We start from the raw sequence: 26,404 nt of genomic DNA on the forward strand, positions 1-26,404 counted from the left end.
TGGACTTGTCGGCGTCCCCGCCAATCAAGCTGCCGGCGGACGCGGATCTACTCTCCAGGGAAGGAGGCGCCATCCTCCACCACGACCCGAAGTCGCTGAACTTGCAGGCCTGGCTCCTGCAGCGCTAGAGTTTGGAGGATACGACATACCGGCCGATTGCAGAGAGGTTGTTGCAAAGGCCAGGGCGTCCTCGACTCTTAAATGCTACGGACACAAATGGAAGAGGTTCTCTGTCTGGTGCCACGCACAGAAGATTAACCCTCTACGGATTACGGCTCCCCAAGTGCTGCCGTACCTGCTGACGCTGGCCAAAGCTGGTCTGGCACACGCGTCCATCAAGATTCATCTTGCTGCGATCTCCCGATACACCAGAACCACGGGCCGGACGTCCTTGTGGTCTCATCGTCTGGTGAAAGAGTTCATGAAGGGACTGTTCAGATCGTTCCCGCCGGTGAAGGCTCCGGCCCCGGCGTGGGAGCTCAACGTGGTGCTGACCAAGCTCATGGGACCTCCGTTCGAGCCTCTGCACTCGGCCCCGTTGAAGTTTCTATCGTGGAAAACAGCTTTTCTCGTGGCCATCACCTCCGCACGACGAGTGGGAGAGATCCAGGCCCTTTCCTGCAAGGCCCCGTACTTGACTTTCCACGACACGAGGGTAGTGCTCAGGACGCACCCCTCCTTCATGCCCAAGGTACCGTCGGACTTTCATCTCAACGAACCCTTGGTGTTACCTGTGTTCTTCCCGTCGCCTTCGTCGCCGGCTGAGAGGACTTTGCACTCGCTGGATGTAGCTAGAGCGCTGAAGTTCTACGTGGACCGCACGAAAGGTTTTCGGAAGACGTCACAACTCTTTGTGAACTTTGGACCTGTCAATCAGGGGAAGGCTCTCTCGAAGGCTTCCATCTCCAGATGGCTCTCCGGCTGTATCATGTACTGTCACCGGTTGGCAAACCGACCGCTGCCTGGCCGTCCGAGAGCCCATTCCACCAGAGCGATCGCAGCTACCACGGCGTTCCTATCTGGTGTGCCCCTGCTGGACATATGCAGGGCTGCTACGTGGAGGTCGACGCACACCTTCACGAAATTCTACTGCGTCGACCGGGATTCCAGGGAGGAGTCCAGGGTCGGCCAAGCAGTGCTGCGCAACCTGTTCGCCTGAGGTGAGCCTGGTGAGGAGGTAAGATGCTTAATGTTGAGTTGATGTGATGCTTAATGTTGAGCCTTTGCCACCTCCCGTGGTTGTGCATGTGTGTACTGCTATGTATTCTTTATTCATGAGCATGTGAATCCATGCCAGACCCCATGCTGGAGAAGGAACAAGTTACTTACCTGTAACTGTTGTTCTCCAGCATGGGTCTGGCATGGATTCACATGCGAACCCTCCCGCCTACCCCTCTGCGGCTCTTCACTTGGTCATACTGCCACTTCACGTGCTTCCAAATCTGAAGATGGCTGCCAGAGGCGGTGCTTAGGTAGAGGGCAGTCATTGGCTGTGGTCAGTATGACGCAGAGACCAGTGATTGGTTATTACTACGAAAGACAGATCAGAAACGAAACTGATACTGGTTTTTTCTTTACCGAGGATTCCCAGCCTGACGACGACGACGGGGAATATTCATGAGCATGTGAATCCATGCCAGACCCATGCTGGAGAACAACAGTTACAGGTAAGTAACTTGTTCCTTCCCGATACTTGCACGCCTGATGCGTGTGGCAGTGGAAGTTATAGGGCTTGCTGGATTATGGGCGGGGCCTCAATTAAATCTTAGTAACTTAGTAGCTAGGTCCAGTAGCTTGCAGCACAGGATACGGCGCACAGGCGAACAGTAGACTTCCTCTGTGCACTTCCCAATGCACGCACATTTGTTTTAGAATCATGCCTTGTATTGTTACATCCAAATATGCTTACCATTCATTTTATTTTTCTTGTTTTGATTTTTCAAGGGAAAATACATTTTGACTCCTAGCCCCATCACCTATGGAGAAGAGCAGTTACTTCATTTCTTTGGGCAGCTTTTGGGGATTGCGATTCGAGCTGATCTTCCACTACCTCTGGACCTGCTGTCCTCTTTCTGGAAGATGATAGTAGGAGAACCACTTGATCCTGATGCGGACCTTATGGAAGCAGACATACTCACCTACAACTACATCAAAAAATTTGAAAATGTAACTTCTTTTTTATTGGAATTTATATTCTCCATTTTCTGTAAACAATCAATTTTGTGCGCTTGCTGAAATTTGTGCTTATGGTATTTGCTGAATGTGTATGATACAGTTTTGCTTGCTGTCACTTCTGTGAGTATCTTAATGTGTTCAAATATTGTAATACTGACATATCCTTTCGCTAAAAATTGACCCACTGCTGGTGCATATCTCAATCAAGGCCTTGGTCTCCCTCTATGTTCTGTGTACAGGCCGCCACATCATGACTCCACTTTTTGTGAGGCCTTTCTGGAACTCGCTGCTTTACTCCAGCTCAAGTATTTTAGGCTGGTGATAGTTGGTGACTTCAATTTGAGGATTGATAAGGATGATGAGCCTGCCACTGGCCATTTTATATCTGGGTTGCTAGATTTGGACCTTCAGCAATTTGTGTGCCCAACTCACTGTAAGGGGAATACTCTGTAGCTGATCTTGTCACCTCTTAGGCTGGTGACTGTTTACCCGGTACAGGAACTGGCCTGGTCAGATCACTCACTGATTCCACTCACGATTGAGGTTGACATGGAGACTATAGTCCAGTCAAAACCAAAGACACTTGAAATGGAATTGGTGTCCGGTTTCCTCAGCTCAGGTGGCTGGAGAGATTATTACCAGATGTACAGCATTACAATCTGTGGATTTATACTCTTAGTTCTGTGTTTTCTTCTATAGCAGATCGTCTTGCTCCCCTTAAACTGGGCAAACCGCATATCCGCCAATCGTAATCCTGGTTTGATCAAGATCTAAAAAGGCTGAGGCTCAAATTGAGACAGCCTGAGCGGAAGTGGAGGAAGTCTTATCTTCCTGACTATTGTATGCTTCTCCGCTCAGCCACTCTCGGATATCATAATGCTATTATTATAGCAAAAAGGAATGTTTATTCTGATAAAGTTGAATTAGCTATCAACCAGCCTAAAGAATTATTTAAGGTAATTCGTCTCCTATCTTCTTCTCCTGCCGAGCGGGTTGGGATTACCCCATCCCAACAGCTGTGTGATTCCTTATCTAATTTTGTTTAACAATAAGATCATGTCTATTCTCTATCAAATCACTGTCTGATTTCAAGCCTGGCAAAGGTGCTCCTATTTATCCTACATCTGTATCGGCTAATCTATGGTAATCTTTTCCCTCCTTTTCCTCATAGGATGTAATTCTGGCTACTGCAAGATTAAAATCTGCATCCCCTCTTGACTCCATCCTGCTGGCCATCTGCAAAGATGTTATGCCAATTATTGCGTTGTGAGTTGCCCAGGCAGTGAACCATTCTTGCCAAGCTGGTATTAATCCTTCAATCTTAAGCACGCTTTGGTGATTCATCTTGTTAAGAAACCCTCACTGTACTTTTCCGTCCTGTCTAACTTTCCTCCTATTTCTTCACTGCCTTTCTTCACGAAACTGTTAGTCCTTAATTTCTCCACATCTTAGTCTTTTCTCGGAATCCTCTCACTTCTTTGATCTTTTCAATCAGGCTTCTGCCCCAGCCGTGGAACTGATAGCGTGCTGGTATCTATTGTAGATGACCTTGCACATCTCTCTGATCAGGGTGGAGTGTGGGCACTGATCTTGCCTCTGTCGGCGGCATTCAATACCATCGACCACTCCATCTTGCTTAATCACCTGGCTGGGGCAGGAATTGCCGGGCAGGTGCTGGGCTGGTTCATGTCTTTATCATCGGACCAAGCCCAATTTTTCACTCCCTCCTTTTCACTCTTCCTCTCTACCGTTATCACGTGCAGTTCCTCAGGGGTATGCCTTGTCCCCCACTTCATGCAAGATATACATCCAGCTGTTGGTTAAGCTTGTCCTCTCGCACGGTCTCCGGTGCTACTTGTACACTGATGATACTCACATAATCTTTTGGCTGGACCTGTCTGATCCTGGATCAGCTTCTCAGCTGCAGGGGTGACTGGAGGCCACGGGTCAGTGGATGACTGACAACTGGCTGAAGTTGAATGGGGACAGGACCGAGGTTCTGGTGGTGGGACCCATCTGCCCTTTCTGTATAAACTCCTTCCTTCTAGCCTCAATCTCTGGGTCTGTGTCCTACACCAGTGGCATCTTTGAGGGACACAGGTGTCAGGCTGTCATCTTCTTTGCATCAGTTTGACAATCAGACCATTAAAAGCTCAAGGTGCTACATAAGGTGCTGTCCTTTCTTCCATCGAAGCTGCATGCTCCTGCAGTAGCTCTGCTTGTGGTCGGCACAAACTACTACTGCAGCTCTCTCTATTTAGTTCAGCCTCTTTATTTAAAGCGTCACCTCCAGCTCCTGCAAAATGCTGCAGCTAGGCTGGTTACTCATACTTCCTTTTCTATGCACATTACTTCTACTCTGAGACTATTGCACTGGCTTTCTGTTTCAGATTAAGGCCATGTGCATAGTACACCAGGCTTTTTATGGCAGGGGCTGGAATATTTACACCTTAAATTCTGCCCCTACGTGCCCAACCACCCCTTGCATTCTCAAGTATCTCTCACTTTCCAAGTACCTTGGGTCTGGCTCACACGTGTGGGTGGCCGTGCTTTCTCTGTGGTTGCAGCTAAGTTGTGGAATGCACCCCAACATCCTCTACGTGCTACTAAGGATCAACTCTCTTCGCCGTCTTTTGAAGACTTTTCTTATTAATTAATTTGCTCCCGCAGTTGACTATCCTGGCTTTGCTGCAGCGCCATGATGCACTCGGGTGTACGATGTGCTTTATAAATGTTCACAAGATAAGAGATCCTTGTACAAACAGTAGAAAGGTTACATTTGGGCACACTGTTAACTGAGGATGCTTGTTAAACATATGTAACGTGCACGTTCAGTGTAAAATAATCGTCCACTAAGATTATTTTAAACATATGTTTATTGAGCTCAAATGAGTTACCTCAACCTCCTTGCGCATCTGTGTTTACTCCCCACCAAGAAATCTTCACCTTATTTAAAATTCTAATAGCATTTTCCATTTTAACAATTTTATCCAAGAACCTGAACATGATGCATGTTCCGGGATAGCCCAATTTGGAGGGACTAAGATTGTGTGTGTTATGGTAATTTCTACGCTGTCAAAATATTTAACTGTGTGGTATACTAAAACCTTGCAATGGCAAGTGTGTGCAAGCTGTAAATTGGATGCAAACATTGCAGATTTATGACTCTCCTTTGGATTGGCAATAATAACAATGTTTTTTGTATTAACCTTTTCTGTGCCCTTTCGGACATATTGATAAGCCGTAAAAAGTGGTCTAATTTTTGTCACATGGTATGTACCTGTGCATAGAGAAGGTTAGGAAGCCTTATGCCCACCCTCTGCTTCTCAAGTGCCGGGGACGCTAAGGCAAAATGTTTTTTTATCCCAGCCCTAGGGTGGGTGGTCATTTTGTTCTTTCCACTTTGTAACTCTGTAATAACAGGTATTTCTATTACCCAATTGAAAGATTTTCTGTTTTTTCACATTAGAAGATTGAAATTTAGAATCGGCCAGCTTGGATGTGAACCTATTACCTCTGGGCCCAATGCAGATCTCATCAGCTTTTCACTAAGCTAATTTAGGATTGAAGAAAGAATCATCTGTAAAGTCTCAGTCTGAAACATTCACTTATGATCAACTACTGTTGAAAGTAACAATTCCAGAATGTGTCAGTAATTCTATTCAAGGATGTTTGACTATGCTTTAAATAGTTGCTTTCTTTAAGCAGCTAATTTTAAACACTGCTAGCCACATCTTGGATTAGGTCCTAACTCAAAAGGCAGCCAGTGTGAATTGTGGAAAGTAGGTATGAAATGATCTAAGCAATCAGCCCATTTCTGCAACATGCGTTGCATTCAAGTTGAAAGCTAAGCTTTGGTTATAGGGGCGTGGGGTTGTATTCAGTGGTAATTGTTTAGCCACCATTTCATGTTGTGTTGGAGCTGTGAGTGCGTCTGTAAGAAAGCAAGTGATGTGCTTATGTTGGGAAAACAGAAAGGAAAATTGTGATATTTTTTTTCTTTTTCTTCTCATTTCTGGATGTACATGCATTCCTTAGTTGATGATTAGTTGATGCAGAGGGATTTATTGACTATTTCTACTATTGAAATGAAGGCATGGTTAATGGAAGTATGGCCAACCACCATTACTATTCTGACTGGCCATCCTGTTAATTTTTCACACTTCCTAAAGACCCACGAGTGGGCATGGATACATGTCCGTAATATCAGATAGTTATTTGCCCAACATACATACAAAAATGAAACTGGGGGCCCTGCACACATGCAGCTGGTAGAAGATCACCCCTCTTCCTCACCTTCCCCCTCCCTATTGCCACCCCATTCCTTTCCTACTGCTGGTCACTCATGACTGGACAATATTTTCACAATTTACTCACTCCCAGAGTTTTCAAAGTGTTCTTTCTTTCCAGTGGTCCTCCACCAAATTTCAACAGGTGGACCACAGACTATGTGATCATCATAATTTGAAAACCGAAAACACAGCAATTCTTCAGGTAGGTTAGACATTTGTTTTCATGGGCCACCAGACAGGTCATTTGTTATTTCCGGATATTGTGTCCTGGCAGGTCTAAGGGCTCTCCAAATCTTGAGTCTGATGATCACTACCAGATGCTCAGTTTGTATTGGAAGGGAGGGGGAGCTCCCTCTGCACCCACAGTTTTAGCTACAGGATGCAACCTGAGCTTCTGGCAAAGCCTAATTCTGCTGGGGCCGCCTTCTACCAGAGATTACTCCATGATACTAAATTGGTCTAAATCTACATCGAGTCACCCTGAAGTTGTGAACAAGGGCTTTCCCTTCATTTACCTTCAGTTAGTCCAACACTGAAGGAATACCAGTGGGCTCTTGAACTCTTAAATAGAACATTAAGTGTTCACATCGAGTGCTCCTCTGGATTTTCGTGGCACTGTGATTTCGATTGAAAACCTCTAGTCCAGAGAGACAAAGTGCAGGTCAGGCCATATAATAATTGACAATGTAGTGCTGTCTTTTGGTTTCCCCATAGTGAATCCAGGATGGCTAGGCTTAACATTAGAACATCCTATATTTCAGACTATTAAAAAATAGTCTCTTCAAGGTACCCTGACCCTGACTGCTTTTGCAAGTTGCAAGCCACAGGTTAGCTACAGAATAGGTATTTAATCTTTTATTCAATGGATTGTATTCTCCCGCAGATTCCTCATCTTGATAGATATCCTTCAGCGCCAGCTGCTTTCAGAAAAAAGGGTTAGGGTTGGGTTTGGTGCATTCACAGACCGTCTTGAACAGGCTGTACCACAACCTCATTCTGAAAAACCCTATGACTTGGCTAGCACACTCTTTTGTGGCTCTTCGAGCTCGGTTGATGTCTGTTTCCTTTAGCACTTTGAATTTTGGGAGAGGCCCGGACCCCATGAGGCTTGAGGTGCAAGCAGGTTTAACACTTGCCTTAATGATGGTGACGGAATTGCTAAGCTCCTTCACAAATGTTCAGTTTGGGTTAAGTTAATTCCCTTTCTCTAAGCCTAGACGCCTGTTTAGTACAGTTGCCAGGGCCGGCTCCATTTACCCATCTACCTCTGTAGGCGATATGACTGGGTATCACCTGGGCACATCCCTTCACCTCACTGTCAGTGTCACCAGTGAGTACCCCGTCATAGTTCTGAATCTATTCAAGGGTGATGATCTGACATTGATTCCTCTTTCATTTTAGTGCTTCCACTCCACCGTAGAGGAGACCATTTTCTGGGTGGGTTTGAAGGAAGATTCAAATTCTCTCATGGACACAGAATGTACAGTCAAATTGCATGCACATCCTCTTGCCAGCCCTTTACCTTTCATCACTAGAACACATTCAGGACTTCCTTCTTCTTTCTTTAAGGGTTTGTTGTATTTCTATGTCAGTTGAACTTTGGACTTTCTCCTGCATGTCTTCAGACGACCATTCTGACCTTCCTACAGTACTCTACTTTCCTTCAGTGTGCATGGATCGAATAGGGATGATAGATGTGCATTATTCCAAGCATCTGATATCAGTCTGAGATCATGCAATTTTACAATTGGTGATAAATCTGAATATTGAAAGAAGTTCAGTATCAAAACCTATGTCCTCCCTAACAAACAATAATAAGGCTACTAAACTAATTTGGACTGATAGGTCTGTAACACGTTTTATTGACAATATAAAGAAATGTAAAATGTTCACAGACATTGGTTGGGAAGATGTCAGGTTGGACACTAACTACTGTTCTGGAGAAAAAAAAACTTGTATTGTATTTAGAAAAAATAGTCATGTTTAAACGTTCTGAGGAAGAACATAAAAGTCATCCGTTTGTAATTTGGCCTAATAAAAAATGGGACTCTGGTGTTATTTACGAAGTTGCAGGAAAAATTATTCCAAATCATTTTTAGAGCAATCCATTCAAAATCTTAAACAGAAATATAAGAACCGGGTTACATCCGACAAATCAGTACTTGTACAGAGAGAGTCAGAAATAATGTTACATTGTCTTATTTGAAAACAGGATAAGAACCTTTGGAATTGAGTCTTCTCATTGAACAGGTGAAGGTAAACAAAAAAACTTTGTATGTGTCTTTAACTGACTTTTCAATGACTTTTGACAAAGTCAATCGAGAAATGTTATGGTGGAAATATTGTAAGCAGGGGTGTACAAGGCATTTTATAAACATTTTGAGGAATCCTCATTATAAAACAAAGACCCAAATTAGATTAGATAGAGAGGGTTCCTTAACAAAGCCAATTTCTACCTATTGAGGCCTATGACAAGACTGTGTTTTTGCACCGGCAATTGTTAACTTGTACACTGCAGATACTTTTTGCATATTTAAAAGAGAGTAACAGAGACCACTAGGGGGTGTGCGGAAGGCAATGGCTGCCTAACGTGTCTCTCCTGCAGCCGGGGGACAACAAGAGCAGAAAGAGCAGTTCCAGATGCCGATGCACAGCGGGAAGAGAACCGTAAATGAATGGGGAAGCAATAGGAGCACACAAGTGTGACACCATTCGCTGTGGTACCCAGTGAGAAGCATCAAAGAAGGGGCCCGATCGGCGACCGGGCCAGATCAAAGGCCTCTATAGAGTGGGAGCTCAGGAGACGGTGGGTCTGGGGCTACGTCCCCAGACCACAACTCGGAATCCGAAGTGGGCCGTAGCCCCAAGAAGAACCTCGATACACCCACAGAGGGCAAAGCACAAAAACCTAGCGTTGTCGAAAGAGGGACCAGCGGTACTACGCGGCCGCAGCTCCCGCACCAAAAAGATGCTCATTGAAGGAGAAACGAAGAGGACACCCCAGATGGAGCTCCAAGCCGGAGAAAACTGAAAACCCAACCAAGAAAGAACCCAAGAAACCCAGCCCAGCGGAGGGAGCACCCAACACCAACCCACCGTTGAAGAAAAGAAAAGATACTGCAGGCACAGGGACCCAGGGAGAGAGCGTGGCGGTGGGCCAAGCATGGACAAGTTGAAGCAGAGAGGTCAAGACGAAGTGGATTACGCAGCACCCACGACAACCACACAAAAAACCAGAACCACAGCGGGAGCCGGTAGGGGGAAAGGTGGGTCCAGCGTGAGATCACAGCCAACAGAGTGGCATATGTGCAGCACACGACTGGCAGGGCCACCCCCACTAACCACATAACGCCAGCAGAGATGGCCAGGGCGGAGAAAATAACAACCAGAGTCAGGCCCCCCCACGGGGAGGTACAACCCTGGACACTGGCCCCCTCTCTTCTTTCTATGATGACCTCGATCACCTCCTTTCTCTCGTCTCTCCCTCTCCTCTAACTGTACTTGGTGACTTTAATCTTCACTCCCCTTCTCCCCCTCACCCCTCTCCCCTTTCATCCATCCTTGACTCCTACCTTCCTTCCTCTCCTACTCACTCCTCTGGCTCCACTCTTGACCTCATCTTCAACTCTTCCTACCCCTCTTCTACTGTCTCTACACTTCCTCTCTATCTCTCTGATCATGCTCTACTCTCCTTCTCCCTCACTCCCTTTCCCCTTCCTTCCCCAAGCCTTCCCCTTCCATATTTTCAAGATGTGACCTTCGTAGCTTTGACCCCTCCCTCTTTCTTGAAACTTGATCTTCTTCTCTCCCCTCTCTGCAAGATTTCTCTCTACTATCGGCCACCTTTCCTTCTTCCGCTCAACCCGGAAACCTTCTCAAGCATGGCTCTCTCCTCAACTCCTCTCCATGCAACGTCTCCTCCGACATCTTGAGAGACTCTGGCTCAAATCTCCCTCGCTTTCCAACCAAACCTCCTACTTCTCTTACCACTCCCTTTATGACTCTTGCCTCTCTTCGGCAAAACGCTCCTACTACTCCAACCTTCTTCAATCCCAAGCCTCCCACCCCCACCGTATCTTCCAAACTCTCTCTCGTCTTCTCTCTCCCCCAACCCCTGACCCCTCAACCTGCTCCACCCTTTCTCCCTCTGACTTTGCAAACTTCTTCTCCTCCAAGATTCTTGCCCTTCTGCAAAAGATCAATTCCTCCTCTTACTCCCCCCTCCCCCTTCTCCCTTCTCCCCAACAACCTGCATGACTGACTTCTCCCCTGTCTCCCCTTCTGAAGTATCCATCCTCCTCTCCAAAGCTCACCCCTCGTCTGCTCCAACTGACCCCTTCCCCTCCCTACTTATCCCTAAGATTATCCCCTACCTAACTTCCTTCTTCAACACCTGCCTTTCCTCTGCCACCTTCCCCTCTGCTTTCAAGCATGCCACAATCATTCCGATTCTGAAGAAACCTTCTGCAGATCCCCTGATCACCTCTAACTTCCGTCCTATCTCACTCCTTCCATTCCTCTCTAAACTTCTTGAGCGCCTCGCCTACTCTCAGCTCTCATCCTTTGTGACTGATCTCTCTCTCCTTCCCCCTTCTCAATCTGGCTTCCGCCCTAAACACTCTCCTGAAACTGCCCTAACTTACATCCCCAACTCCCTCTGCACCGCTCGACACTCTAAGCAATCCTCTGTTCTTATTCTTCTTGATCTCTCTGCTGCCTTCGACACTGTCAATCACCCCCTTCTTCTCAACACTCTCTCTTCCTTTGGTTTCAAAGGCTTTGTTCTCAACTGGCTATCCTTTTACCTCTCCTCCCATTCCTTTACTGTTTCCTCAGGAGGCCGCTCCTCTCCTTCCCAGCCTCTGGAATACGGAGTTCCACAAGGCTTGGTGCTTGGCCCTTTCTTATTCTCGTTCTACACCTCTCTTCTTGCCCCTGTTATCTCCTCTTTGGCATCTCTCACCATTTCTATGCTGACGACACGCAGCTCTTTCTTTCCTTCTCTCCCGACCTCCACCTTAAACTCTCTTCCTGTCTTACTGCAATTAAAAACTGGATGTCTTCTCGCTTCCTTTCCCTTAACTCCGACAAAACTGAAGTAGTTTTCTTCCCCTCCAACTCCCTTCCCCCCGCACTCCTCCTCCCTTTATTCATTTTTCCCCCTCTAATCTTACTTTCTCCCCTCACGCCCGCAGCTTAGGCATTCACTTTGACTCCTCTCTCACTTTTTCCCACCATATCTCTCACCTCTCGCGCCTGTCACTACCACCTCTATAATATTCGCAAGGTCCGCCTCTCTCTTACTTTCCATGCCACTAAACTCTTAATCTCCTCCCTCATCTTATCTCGCCTCTTCTATTGCTCCTCCTTATTCTTTGGTCTACCCACTTCACATCTCGCCCCCCTCAAATATATCTACCATTCTGCCATACGTACCCTCTGCCTCCTCACCTCCTGAGACTCTATCTCTGCTTCCCTATCATCCCTTGGTTGGCTTCCCTTTCACTCCTAACTTAAATTTAATTTCCTCTGCTTAGTCCTCAAATCTCTCCATGATCTTGCTCCCCCTTATCTCTCTTCCCTTCTCTCTTTCTACACTCCCTCTCGCTCCCTTCGCTCCGCTGACCACTTCTCACTGTTCCTCCTTCCCCTTGTGGTTCCTCTCGTTTCCGCTACTTCCAACTCCTAGCTCCCGTCCACTGGAACTCCTTACCTCTCTCAATCCACTCTATTCCTACCTTTTCCTCATTCCGCACCTCCCTCAAATCTCTCCTTCATTCTACACCGTGATTCCACTCCCCTTATCACTCCTCCCTCCCACCCTCTCCCCCTTAATCAGCTGCCTCCACACCCCCTTCCACTCCCCCTTCGCGCCTCCCGTTCCCCTTCTTCTCCTCCTCCTTCCCATCCCTCCCTCTTCCTCTCTGAACTACTCCACTACCCCCCTCTCTCTAATTGCTCTAAATACTGTTTAGTTGGTCTGATTAAAAATTCAAAATTGTTATTTGCTTCTACTGTTACTGTTAATTTGTTATCGTTAAATGTACCCTGTTGTTAAAATGTGCAGCGCTTTAGCGTAAAGCACTATAGAAACCTAATAAATACAATACAATACACTGCATACAACCCACAAGCCCTAAGCACAGAAAGAAGGGTGAAACGAAGTGGGCTGTTCGTAAGAAACCTCACAAACTCCATATCATTACAAAGGGCTTGATTTTCAGAGCACTGGGAGAAAAGGACGCTCACACGTCCTCACGGAAGTGAGGCGGAGGAGGGGGAAGACACCAAGCACAGCACCCTCAACACCCCCAAAGCAGGGAAGACAGAGAAGGACCCACTGAGCAACCCAAGGGCCTGAAAAATAGCAAAAAGTGAGGCGAGGAGAAGGTAAATAGAAGTGGAACAAGGGAAGGGAAGGGCCACTAACTGAAACCGACCTCCCCACCCCCATATGTTCATCACACAGGCCAGAGTGGGAGAATCCATACAGACACAGGCCTCACTCTGAGCAAGGACATAATTCCAGAAGGCTGAGCATCACCTGAAGAGCCCCGCCGAGGCAAAGCCTGCCCAAAAGTCAGAACCAAGCGTGCACTTGCACCCCCCACCCAAAGGATCCCAGCCACGTGATCCTAAGGAAAGAAAGGCCCCCCAGAGTGCCGCACGGCCCTAGAAAGAACCCACCAAAGCAGGGGAGACCCTCGGGAGAACCAAAAGCCAGACTCACCACAGAAGTGCATGAGGAAAAAAAGGACGGATGGAAGACCCCCAAAAAAGGAATGGAAACTCTCAAGCAATATAGAAAGGAAGAGACCCAGTGAGAGATGAACAACGTTAACCTGAATACGAACATGGGGGAAGCGTCCACAAAGGAAGACGTAGCAGGGGTGATGTGCACAGACATACAAACATCAATAGTAGAGCCAAGAGGAAAAGTGGAAAACCTGGAACACAACCAAATTAACGCCGACCTGGTGAAAATGAAGATAAATGCAAGGATGATGGACATGAATTTAAGGGAAGGGCACCTGGCATTGAAAATCGATGACTTAGAAAATAAAGAACGTAGGACAAACCTACAAATAGTGGGCCTAGAAGAAACCGACGGGGAGACCCCAGGGCAGGTCGAAAGCAAAGTACAGGAGATTGTCAACCCCCTCTATCAAGCAGAAGGAGGGAAGACAATACACATCGAAAGAGCTCACAGAGGGTGTAGAGCATTCATTGGGGGGGGCCCTGTTCGGTGGTAGTGAAATTCCTGCATTACAAAGAAAACCCATCCTCCTCAAGGTGAAACAAGTGCAGGACGTCTCGTAGCAAGGCTAAAAAATTAAAACATACCAAGACCTTTCTGGCCTCACAGTAGGACGAAGAAGAGAGTGCAGGCGGCTAACCACCTGGCTCACAGAAAATGGGATAAGACATAGTTGGGGATACCCCTTTCCGCTCTCATTCGAGGTACAAGGAGAAGACTACAGAGCCACAACAGCAGCGGAAGCAAAGCAAATCCTGCAGCACCTCACTTAGAATGCCGAGACAAGATCCTTCAATTGCCCACAGGGGACACACTCCCCAAGATCAACAGAAATGGACTCCAAACCTCAAAGACGCAAGGTTGGAAGAAAATATATGAAATTAAACTCCCCCCTCATCAACGCTGTAAGCCAGACAATAACGCTGAATCAGCCCCCACAAAAGGGCAAACCTGCAACAAATAATCAAGACAAAGTAAAATGAATAGATGATGAGACCCCTGGCAAAGGGGAACTTCTACCCTGGTGTCCCTCAGTTGAAGGAGGGCGTCTCCGGATAGGGTACCGCGTTCTAGGTACTTAGATGGTTAAGAAATGTTTAGTTCTATTACTGTTCACAAGGGAGGGTATTCAGGGGCAAAGGTGGGTTCGGGAATAAGGGAAAGAAAAAGGAAGGAAAAACAGGAGACGAGCGCGAAGGCACAGATGGACGGAAGAAGAGGCCCAAAAATTGAAGGAAAGCTAGGTGTAGAGGTGGGAGGCAGCCTCCTAAGGGTTGGAACCTTAAATGTCAAGGGTCTAAACTTGCCAACCAAAAGGTCCCTGATAGCGCACGAATTCCACAGACGTCCTCTTTATCCAAGAGACAAGACTAAAAGCCGGAGAAGAGAGGCCCTTGAGAGGGAAAGGGTTGGGACAGACCTACTGGGCATCAGCAACTTAGAAGAAAGGAGGAGTGGGCCTGATGTTACACAAAAGGGCCCGACTGACAAATTCCAGGGACCACCCACTAATGGACAGTAGACTCTTGATGGTCCAGGGGAAATGGGAAGGGATCGAAATCACCCTGGCGGGAGTATACTCCCCCAACCAAGGCCAGGACGCCTTCAACAGAGAAGCCCTCAACACTATATTAGCTACGAGTACAGGGCTACTCCAAGTGGGGGGGGGCTTCAATGCATGGGCTGAATCACATCCCGATCGGCAGATAACAAAAAATGTATACAGAGGGGTGCGCAGGGTAGAGGAAGTAAATTCCAAAAGAGCCTAGAAAATGGAGATCTACTGGATGTATGGAGGTCACTCCAGCCGAGCTCAAAGGGATACACCATTTTTTCAAGCGCCCACAAGACCTTCACCAGAATAGACTATCTGCTAATAAATAGAATACACAGAATTTTAAATAGCAAAATCCGAGTAGTGGGCTGGTCTGACCACAACATGGTCAACATGGACCTTGTGATGGAAGGCATGAATAGAGCAGACTCTAGGTTACGGTGCAGCGATCAGCTGTGGAGGGACAAGGTATTTGCCAAGGAACTCACTAGAGAGATAGAAGTGTATTTCCAAAATAATTACAATGTGGAAGTAGGAGAAAACCACACTATGGGAGGCTGGGAAAGCAACATGGAGAGGGCCTTGATGAGAGTGGGAGCACAGAAGAAAGGAGAGCGCAGACTACAGGAAGATAAGTTGAGAAAGGAAATAAAGCAATTAGAAAACAAATTACATTCCAAAGGGGTTTATTGGGACATAGAGGTAAAGGCGCTAAAACAGAAAAGGGAATTATTGAAAGCGGTGGGAATGGGGGACACAGTACGAACATTGAAATTCCTGAAGCAAACATTTTATGTAAAGGGGGTTAAAGCCTTCAGGATGTTAGCTTAAAGGGCGCAAAGAGCAGAGAGATGGATCAACAAAATCCACAGGGAGGAAAGTCAAAGTGCTTCCGCTCCAGCGGAAATAGCGAACCACTTTGCCCAATATTATGAAAAGCTCTACCACAGTGAGGAGACAGGACCTAGGCCAGTGATGAACAATTACATTGAAGCTGCGGGGCTAACATGCCTAACCCCAGAAGAAAGAGACACTGTGGAGGCCTCGTTTACCCCAGAAGAAACAAAAGCAGCAATAAAGAGATTGTCCCCAGAGGGAGCTCCAGGGGTGGACGGCTACACAGTGGCTTTCTATAAAACTTTCACAAACACACTAGCCTCACATATGACCAGACTATTTAATTATATACAGGAAATGGGAAGGGCACCCAACTCATTCACCAAAGCACATATAGTGCTTATCCCGAAAAGCAGTAAAGACTCCACCAGCTGTAAATCATACTGCCCTATATCTTTCCTAAACATGGATGCAAAGGTCTACACAAGAGACACCCTCCCCCGACTAATCCACCCGACCAAATAGGTTTTATAAAAGGCAGACAGGGTGCAGATGCCATGCGCAAAACCCTTGACATAATGGAGCCCTCAAGAGCGGAAAGGGGAAGTCGCGTCCTGGTGAATTTAGACTATGAGAAGGCCTTTGATAGAGTCGAAAGGGAGTTTCTCTGGGCCACACTGAAGAAAGGAGGATTCGGGGAGAGATTTCTCACAGGGATACTAGCAATATACGATAAGCCAAAAGCAAGGGTGGTGGTCAGTGGGAAAGCTTCTAGAGAATTCAGCCTCACAAGAGGAACCAGACAAGGTTGCCTGCTCTCCACCCTCTTATATGCCCTATCCATAAAACCTGTGGGGAACGGGATTAGAAAGAACCCAGGAATAGAGGGAAAAAAGATTGGGTCCCAAGAATACGAGCTAGGAATGTTTACAGATGACATGCTACTTTACATCTCCAACTCGATGGCCTCCATACCCATAGACCTCCAGACAATAAAAAAAATATGGGCAATGGGCAGGCCTAAAAATCAACATGGGGAAATCCATCATCTTCCCTTACTCTGGTCTCAGGGATGCTCCAGAAAGGGGACTGGCTAGCCTGGGAATCCCAATTGCAACAAAAACCTTGAAATATCTAGGAATCGATATTGTGAAAGACGCAAATGACCTCTGCGATGCCAACTTACCCCGGCTTACCCAGGAGCTAACCAAGGAATTGAGCAGATGGGGAAATTAACAATCTCCTGGTTGGGACGCCTTAACGCGATCAAGATGGTGATCTTACCCGGGGTTTTCTACTACTACCAAATGCTCCCAATAGAAATCCTGAAGGCCCATTTCACCACGCTCAAACTTAAGCTCTGCAAGTTCCTATGGCAGGGGAAAAACAGAGGATTGCCCACAACACTCTGGTGCAGAGAAAAGAAGAAGGGGGAGTGGGGCTTCCAGACTGCTATATTTATTACCGGGCAGACCAACTCAGAGCCCTCATCCCACATCTCAGGTGATACAAGGGCAAGCAATGGGTTGACCTGGAGAACTACATACTTAGGCCGGTGACACTGGGTGAATGGCTCTGGGCTCCAAGGTTCTCATTCCCAAGCAAGGCGATAAACCACAAGGTACTAGGCTCCGTCCTGAAATTGTGGTGGAACAAAAGGGAAATGAAAGATCACACAACATGGCCTTCCCAATGAGCCACATCTGGGCTCCACCAATCAGAACCAGAATTCTTAAACCCCAACGCTTTCAAAACTGGTACGAAGCAGGCCTAGAAAGAGTCGGTCAGATCATAAAAGGGGAATCGTGCCTATCCCCTCAACAGCTCGAGCAAGGTTTGAAGCTTAAACCCATCCCCATCTTGCAGTTCCTGCGGCTAAAGGGGGTACTGATGTCCCCACACTGGAAGGACAGCTTGCAGAGGGAGCTACTTCCAATGGAAGGAATACTCAGCAAGACCACTACAACAAAAGCCTTATTTCACAGTTATACCAGACGCTCCTGGACAAGGCATCTGGCACCAGTGAACATCACAGAAGGAGATGGGAAGAAAACCTGGGTGGCCCTATCCACAAAGATCTTTGGAAAAGGCTCTGCAAAAATGCCCATAAAACCTCTAACTCTTGCCAATAGAAGCTTCATGGACTCAAATTGCACTACAGATGGCAGTACGAACCCAAACACCTTTCCAAAATGTTCAGAGGGACAAGTCCACTATGCTGGAAAGGATGTGGCGAACAGGCAGCCTTTTGGCACATGTGGTGGCCATGCCCGAAAACACAAGCATACTGGAAAGAAGTCCTGGCATGTATCAAGAAGGTAGAAGGAGTCGAGTGCCAACTGGACCCCTGGCTGGGCTTCTTTGGGCTCGAGAAAATAGAAGATCGATGGGTGCGGCTTCCACACATGCCTCACTACCTACTTCTAGCCGCAAGAATGTTCCTCACAATAAGATGGAAAGCAGAGGTGCTGCCGCCAGAATAAATGTAGTCTCAGAAAGCCAAAGAGATCTACGAAATGGAGAACATCACAGGGACTCTTCGTGACCTAACCCCAACAAGAGAAATGGAATGGCTGCTGTTCCTCAATGTGTACAGTGATTCGACAAATTAAGAGGACCATAACAACCTCCTTTGACAACATTAATTCCTGTTTGGACCAATAACAGACTCAACCCATCGGGCCCCGCAGGGGGTGGGAGGAGGGAAAGGGAATAAAGAGGAACCTTGGCTGAAATGGCCCTGCCCAGACCCAAGACATTCAATGGGGAGAAATAATAAAGTTCCTTCACAAAAGGGGACCAGAGACTGTTTAAAAATTGCTGATATGTTTATGCACCTTGTTGACCTCAAAAACACTTAATGAAGACATATTTTAAAGGAGAGTGATGCTTATCCCCCCTCATATAGGGAAGATTAGAATTCAATATCTTGCATATGCAGATGATTTATCTTTTTGAATTTGACATTGATTGGGCTGCAGAGATCGGTAAATTCCATTTTAGTTTTTACCAATGAAATGGATTTAGAAGTCAATCCACATAAAAACCAATATTATAACTTTCCACCTGAACATCAGAGCAAGAAATCAATCTAGCGAATTTGAATGGTTCATTAATGATGTGAAATTAGAGGAGGTTCCTAACAGGAAATATTTGGGTTTCTCCATTAAAGAAAAAAATACAATCAGTAATGACTTAAAAGATATGGCCCCTCGCATTGTGGCTTACTGGTCAAGAAGAAAAAATAAATAGGGTAAATTCTCCATCAAACCAATTTTGAATTTATATTTGGTTAACACGATACCAGCTCTGTTGTACGTAGTGGAACTTACATTTCCATGGTCCAACATGGAAGGAAAACTATAGCATACATTTTTTGATCCTGCCACAAGAGGTTCCCATTGCAATTATTATTCAATTTGAATTGGTGCTTACTTCCATTCAAGTGAGGGTGGATTGGAAGAGACTCGTTGCTTTTAAAAGTGTTGTCTCCTCCATTTCACTCTTTATTCTGAGATGAGCAAAACCTGGCAGAGGTAGGTTCTTGTATTGCTCTTAATAATCTGATATCGCAGTGTTTGATTCTTTTGCAAAATAATTGGTGCTAAGAATTGCTTGATAAGCCGTTTAGGAAAAAGTTTTTGCTGAAAGATTGGATTGCAACATCTACTGGGAAAAAACATATATGTTATAGTCTCATCTTCACTATGAAGAGAAAAGATTAAACTCATTGCCCAATTATTTAAACACCCTCGCCTCTGGACAATGGAGATCCACTTTAATGAGGTTAAGATTCAAACTCGTCTGCTAGGGAGATACAGGGCATTAGAGGCAAGTGGGAATAGACATTAAGACTCTGTAGATATTGTAAAAACCAGAACCAGAAACTCTAAAGCACCGGCTTTTAGAATTCCCACATTTAATGCTTTTAAGAGAAGAATATGTTGATCGATTTGTCCATGCTACTTGCAACTTTTACACAATTTTAAATTCACACTCTATAGCCCTCCAAATTGCTGCTATCTGATTCATTGCGAGAGTTTTGGTGACAAATGTAATCCCTCATATTTACATTTTGGAATGAATTTCGTTTTTCTCTCTTGCACTTCTTGATGTTTTATATGAAGTGTTATTATATATTTATTGGATGTAAAATAAAAATGAATAATTTTTGTATGTTTTTGTGATAATATGCATAGGTTGTTTTGCAAAGATTTTTCATAAACTGTATACAGAAAAAGGATAAAATAGGGCTGAGGCGTGTGAAACCTAAGGTGAATAGCTGGGTGAAGCCTGTAGCACCATACTCGCAACAGACTACCTTTTCAATGCATCCTGCAAGGGTGTTGCTTGAGTCTGGAGGAAGTCAATGCAAAGACTACCAGTGTAAGCCACTATGACTACTTACTTGGCCATGCTTATCTGCCTATTTCCTGCTTTCTATACATAGCAATCACCCTCAATGTGGAACGGGCAGGAGAAATTTAGTGGTGGATGGATGGTTGGTTTTGGATGAATCCGAACAGCTGGCTTCGCTCTGGGCAACCTGCAACACCATTTTATTTTTACAGCCTGCTGTGCTATTACAGAAGGTGAAAAACATATGCAAATTGGGTTTATTACCACCCCTTAAGAGTAGTCCAGCCCGAATTGCATCATCTTGAGCGATGTGTAGCTTGTGACTCTGGCCAGGGGTCGGGCAACCTGCAACTTTCCAGAGGTTTTGGACTACAACTCCCATGATCCCTCACCATTAACTATGCTGGCTAGCTCCAATTGGTATTATATTCGAACGCATCTGGAGAATCAAAGGTTCAGACCCCTGCTCTAGTTACAGGCGGACCCGGGGCCCACATCTTGGTATCCTCTCTCAATGGTACTTTAGCAAAGCTAAAGAGAATGGATGGGATGTGTTCAGTTAGATTACAATGCCATGTCTGTGACTTGTCACTGGGCTACATCTAGGTCCAAGGAGGATGCCAATAGCATATTTGGTTTGCCATGGGCAGCTCAAATGGAAACTGGATCTTTTCCAAGCTAATGAAGGTCAAGGTGGTTTTTGTGAAATGGGATTGGGTCTCTTGCTGTGGGTTCCATGGCCTTTGGCTCAGAAGTCTTAGTCTGAACAGTTTCTGAGGGGTGGTCGCACCCCTCTCTAGTTTTGCAGGCTTTAGGATTAACTGAATCCTTCTGCTCTGTCGGATCTAGATTCATGCTTTCCAGGGTCCCATATTCCACTATTCACTTGGGCCTTAAAGTCTTCATAATAGCTAGGCCATTTGGACCTGTCTGGCAGGGAGAGTTACAGTGTGCCTATGAGTGTGGCCTGGCTTGTGCTTCATCCCAATTTCTCTTCCTGCACCTCTCTGATTTCCCAATTGTCTCCCGTACCCTGTTACGTTTCTCCTCCCCAAGCCTGGTCCTGCATATGGCTGACCAGGCCTACCAAAACCTTCCTACTCTGGCTATCTAATTGTGGGGTTCTCACTCTATCCTCAGTTCTTCCTTTGACACCTGATGTTTTCTCTTCCACTTCTGGAGATATTACCACCTGGTCTCCCTGTTTTTTCTAACCCTCAAGAGGCTTTTGTTACACATTATCAGCGTTGGTCATGGTAGCAAAGAAGGAGATTAGGAAGAACGGCACATAATGCTATAATGCAGGCTCCCAAAGCGACGGTCCCTTGTGAGGAAGACCGTGGTCTAGTTGTTCCACGCACATCTTACGTTCCTGCATCTACTCACGTGACTCCTGATAATGAAGGAAGTGTTACTAGCATAAGCGTTGCTACTGTTCTTACCGACGCTCCGTAAGTTCGCCGCTAGGATTCCTCCTTCTGATATTGCTAACTTGCATTCTCCTCTGATATCTAAACTTCCCTCTTTTCTTTCCACCTCCCATACCCAGAGGCTTATTCTCAGGCCGTATCCCGTCTCCACCATTGGTTTCAAGTTAGGAGTTTCGCCCGTGTCTGTAAGTTCCCTTAAACTTAGTGTCCTCTTTAGTACATTCAATCCTCCCATTGCTAACATTCATTCCCTTACTTATCCGTTCACTCAGCACCACAGTTGCTTCCAGCCATCCGGAGACTACCAAGAGCGTCCTCATCCCATTGAGGATCACATTCTGAATACCATGTACGTTTCCCTTCCAAAACCTCTCTTTTTCTCTCACTCCTTCCTACCTGGCATTTACCTGTTCTATCTTGTTCCCCGGAAAGGTTTCCAATCCTCTTCGCACTCCAGCTCGCCTAGAGGGACTGTCCAAGCTGCTACCCTCTGTTCCGAAGAGCCACCGCGATTCAGGGTTTTATTCCCCAAGAGTGTTTCCCTGGGGATCCTGCTTCTCTCCTCTCTGATATTCAATCCAGGGAGTGAGAGAGAGCAGGACTCCCACGGGGGATTTCTCAGTCTCTGCCTGTTGCCTCCAGTACAAGTCGCTGTCTGCCCAGGTTAGTGAAAATTTAAGTCTTTGATTCTATACCAGATAACAGATAGCAATGCCATAGGTATTGTTATACCGGGCAGACGGCGATTAGCTATGGAACAACAGATGCAACAACTCATGGCTGCAATGCAGTCCATGTCGCTAGAGATGCAGACCCTAAGACAAAACAATGCACAATTGAAACAGCAGATAGGTCGTGCCTTTTCTGAAACTCCACCGTCAACTTTTCACACGGAAAAGTTTGATGGGAACCCGCTTAAGCTGAAAGAGTTTCTGGAAAGCTGTACTTTTCAGTTTACGTTTAAGCCCAGATTCTTTCCCACAGAGAAAGATCAGGTGGGATTTGTGATCTCCCATTTATCGGGTCCAGCATTAGCATGGGCTACCCCTTTGGTTACGTCAGGAAATGTTATTCTTGATTCCTATCCTGCTTTCATAAAAGGTCTGAAAACCATGTTTGGTCGAAAAGAAATTTCGGTATCTTTACAAGATACAAGAAAGACTACTAGATTTGAGACAGGGATCTAAGGATCTTATCTCTTATATCACACTCTTTAAACAATTGTCCTCTGAGACGGGATGGCCGGATGATGGTCTTATCACTTTATTTAGGAAAGGACTGTCTGAAGAGCTCAAGGATGAGGTCACAAAGATTCCTAGACCAACAAATTTGGCAGAAATGATCTCGATTACCATGCAGATAAATTACTGGGTGCAAGAACGCCATCATGAATGGAAGAAGAGTAAGAGTCCTCAAGCTCATTTGGAGTTTCTCCCCAGGAATAATAAACCTATTTCTACGGAAGAGCCCATGCAGATTGGGACTATGAAAGATCCTTTATCTAGCACAGAAATGGAGAGGAGAAAGAATTTAGGACTGTGTATGTATTGTGGATCATCGGTACACATTCTAAGAGACTGCCCCTTAGTACCACCTTGATTGTGGGGTGGCGGGGAACTTCTTGGATGACGAATGGGCATCCAGTAAAGGGATCCCTAGAGTATCCAAACCACTGCTAACTCCTATTCAAGGGGTTGACGGGACTCCTTTGTGTTCGGGTCCCATTCGAGAACGCGCAGTACCTTTAAATGTTCTGGTTAGGACTCACCAGGAAACCATAGAATTTGACCTTATCAGAACTGTCCATTTTCCCGTAATCTTGGGACTATCGTGGTTGAGATTACATAATCCCTTCATCAATTGGTCAGCCAGTGCTCTCTTTTTGGGATCCAAATACTGCACCTCTCATTGTTTGTCCGGTTCTTCAGTAGGAGTACATATCCCGTCGGAGATGGAAAGTTGCCAGAAAGTTCCGTCCATTAGCCACATCAGTAAGATTCCTGAATGACATCAGCACTGTCATTCTGTTTTCTCTACTCCCAAATTTCCCACTCTTCCACCACATCGCAGAGACGACTGCCACATCGATCTAATGCCCGATCAGCCAATTCCTTTCGGACGCATGTATGTGCTTTCCCAGAAAGAAAAGGCAGTTCTGAAGGAGTACCTTCAGTAAAATATCCAAAATGGTCTAATTTCAGAATCCACTTCTCCTGCTGGAGCTTCATTGTTCTTTATCCCGAAAAAAGATTCAGAAGAATTACGACCCTGCATAGATTATAGCGGCTTAAACAGGATTACTATTCCAGACAAGTATCCCATGCCGTTGATTCCTGATATCCTGGAAGCTGTTCGAGGAGCCTCATTCTATACTAAGCTGGACCTCAGAGGAGCCTATCATCTTATTAGAATTACCCCGGGGATGAGTGGAAAACAGCTTTTCAAACCCCTTTTGGGCACTACCAGTATCATGTTATGCCCTTTGGACTGGTCAACGCACCGGCAATCTTTCAAAGATTCATGGACCATCTATTCGCAGATATCCTTCTTCACTTTGTCATCATATATCTCAATGATATTTTAATCTTTTCTAAGGACAAAGAAGAACACATCCATCATGTCAATCTCATGTTAGCTTGCCTTCAAGAGAACCAGCTATACTGCAAGCCAGAAAAATGCGAATTCCATCAAAGTCAAGTTAACATATTTAGGGTCTGTCCTGTCTCCACAAGGGATTTCTATGGATCCTAGAAAAGTACATCAGTTTTGGAGTGGCCTTCTCCATCGTCCATCAAAGAAATCCAGAGATTTCTGGGTTTCACAAACTTCTATCGCAAATTAATTCCCTGCTTCTCTGAAACTGTTCGACCCATCACAAGGCTCCTAAAGAAAGGGGTATCTTCGGTTGGGATGAAGAGGCACAGAAAGCCTTTGAAAAGCTAAAACGCCTTTTTACTTCCGCTGAGGTACTGTCTTCTCCCGGGTCAAGATCGACCTTTTATTGTGGAGACAGATGCCTCACATCATGCATTGGGAGCGGTTTTACTGCAAAGGAACGAACAGGGAGACGAGAAACCAGCAGCATATCTATCCAAGACGTTTAATCATTCAGAAGAGAATTATTCTGTCATTGAAAAGGAGTCATTGGCTATTAAAAGAGCCTTTGAAGAGTGGAGGCATTTGCTATTGGGAACAAGATACCCGGTCGAAGTACGCACGGATCACCAGAATCTCAAAGTACTGCAGCAAGCACATACTACCAACAGCAGACAAGCGAGATGGGCCCATTTTTTCTTGCCATTCAGAATTGAGTTTGCATACCTCCCGGGAAACAGAAACCTCCGTGCAGATGCCCTGTCACGTAAAGATTTCTCTCCTCATCGATTCACTCCAGAATCTTTATTCGCTAAAGCTAGATTCATAGCAATGACAACCAACTTTCTTCAGGAGCTGAAACTGGCAACGTCACAGAACCGACAGACATGTGAAGAAATAGCGAGCCAACATCCGCTTAAATTGACTCAAGGCTGTTACTTCCATAAAGCTCAAGTCCTGATTCCCTCAGCCTCTTTACAAAAGGAGGTACTAAAGATGTGCCATGACTCCAGAGCGGCTGGACATCGTGGCTATCGAAACACCTTGGAACTCATCTCTAGACATTTCTGGTGGCCTACAGTAAGTTCTGACGTCCGTGATTATGTTTCCGCCTGTGTGGTGTGTCAGCAGTCCAAGACTCCTCATGTTCCATCTTACGGCTTACTATCCCGTATGCCTATCCCGGATCAACCATGGAAATTTATTTCTACGGATTTTATTGTTGATCTCCCTCTTTCGTCTCAACACACCACTATTATGGTAACCATCGACTACCTTACTAAATTGCCCCACTTTACACCTCTCACCAAGATTCCTGGTGCAGAGCAGATGGCAAGAGTGTTCTTGACAGAAATCCTGTCCAAGCATGGACTTCCAGATACTATTGTTTCAGATTGTGGGTCCCAATACACTTCTAATTTCTGGAAATATCTGTGTCGAGAATTGGGAATAAAGAAGTCTCTCAGTTCCGGATATCACCCGCAGACCAACGGTCAAACTGAGCGTTTAAACCAAACGTTTGAAGGGTTTCTTCAGTGTTTTGTATCTGCAGCCCAGGATAATTGGATGCAGTTACTTCCTCTAGCAGAATTTACGTACAACAATGCATATCATTCTGCATTGAACTCAACCCCGTTCTACTGCTCCTATGGTTATCACCCATCCATTTTACCCTCCATCCTGCCTCCTTCTTCACAATGCCCGGGAGTCGACTGCATGATTTGCGACATTCAGAAAGGTCATCGTCTGGCTCGCCAATCCTTGAAAGCAGCCCAGGATCGGGCTAAGCGATATGCTGATCATCATTGCAGAAAGATACCTCCACTTCAGAAGGGAGACTTGGTTTGGTTAGCTTCTCGTTTTCTCCCCAAACATCTGGTTCCTTCCAAATTGTCTCCTTGATTTTTTTGGACCTTTTTAAGATCCTCTCCCTAGTAGGAGCATCAGCGGTGCGATTAGAGCTACCTCATTCCTGGTCTCAAATTCACCCGATTTTTCATGTCTCACAGATTAAGTTATCCGTTCCGGACGCTTTGCTAGAACTCCTCTGTCACACCCCCGCCAGTGAACACTGAGACAGGTCCGGAATACGAAGTGGCCAATATCTGTGATTCAAGATACAGACAAGGTCATCTTCAGTTTTTGATTGATTGGAAAGGATACTCACCTTCAGAAAGAACGTGGGAAGATGCTTCAGGGGTCCATGCCCCCAAATTGGTGAGAAAATTCTATTGCTTCCACCCCGGAAAGCCGGGTTCACCTCCCCTGAGAAAGGGGCATACTGTTACACATTATCAGCGTTGGTCATGGTGGCAAAGAAGGAGATTAGGAAGAACGGCACATAACGTTATAATGCATTATCCCAAAGCGACGGTCCCTTGTGATGAAGATCGCGGTCTAGTTG

At 45.8% G+C, this 26,404-nt stretch overlaps 1 protein-coding gene across 8 annotated transcripts in view; it reads left to right on the top strand.

Annotated features, from left to right (window-relative positions):
- HECTD4 (HECT domain E3 ubiquitin protein ligase 4) overlaps positions 1-26,404 on the top strand; it is a 4,298,785-nt gene that overhangs the window by 4,155,863 nt on the left and 116,518 nt on the right. For all 8 annotated transcript variants that reach the window (XM_069619495.1, XM_069619492.1, XM_069619493.1 and 5 more), the window contains one exon: positions 1,945-2,166. In XM_069619495.1, the coding sequence (XP_069475596.1) occupies positions 1,945-2,166 (222 nt within the window). The remainder of the gene's footprint in view (positions 1-1,944; positions 2,167-26,404) is intronic.

Source organism: Ambystoma mexicanum, chromosome 10 (genome assembly GCF_040938575.1).
Source record: "Ambystoma mexicanum isolate Mex_15411 chromosome 10, UKY_AmexF1_1, whole genome shotgun sequence".
NCBI classification, from domain to species: domain Eukaryota; kingdom Metazoa; phylum Chordata; class Amphibia; order Caudata; family Ambystomatidae; genus Ambystoma; species Ambystoma mexicanum.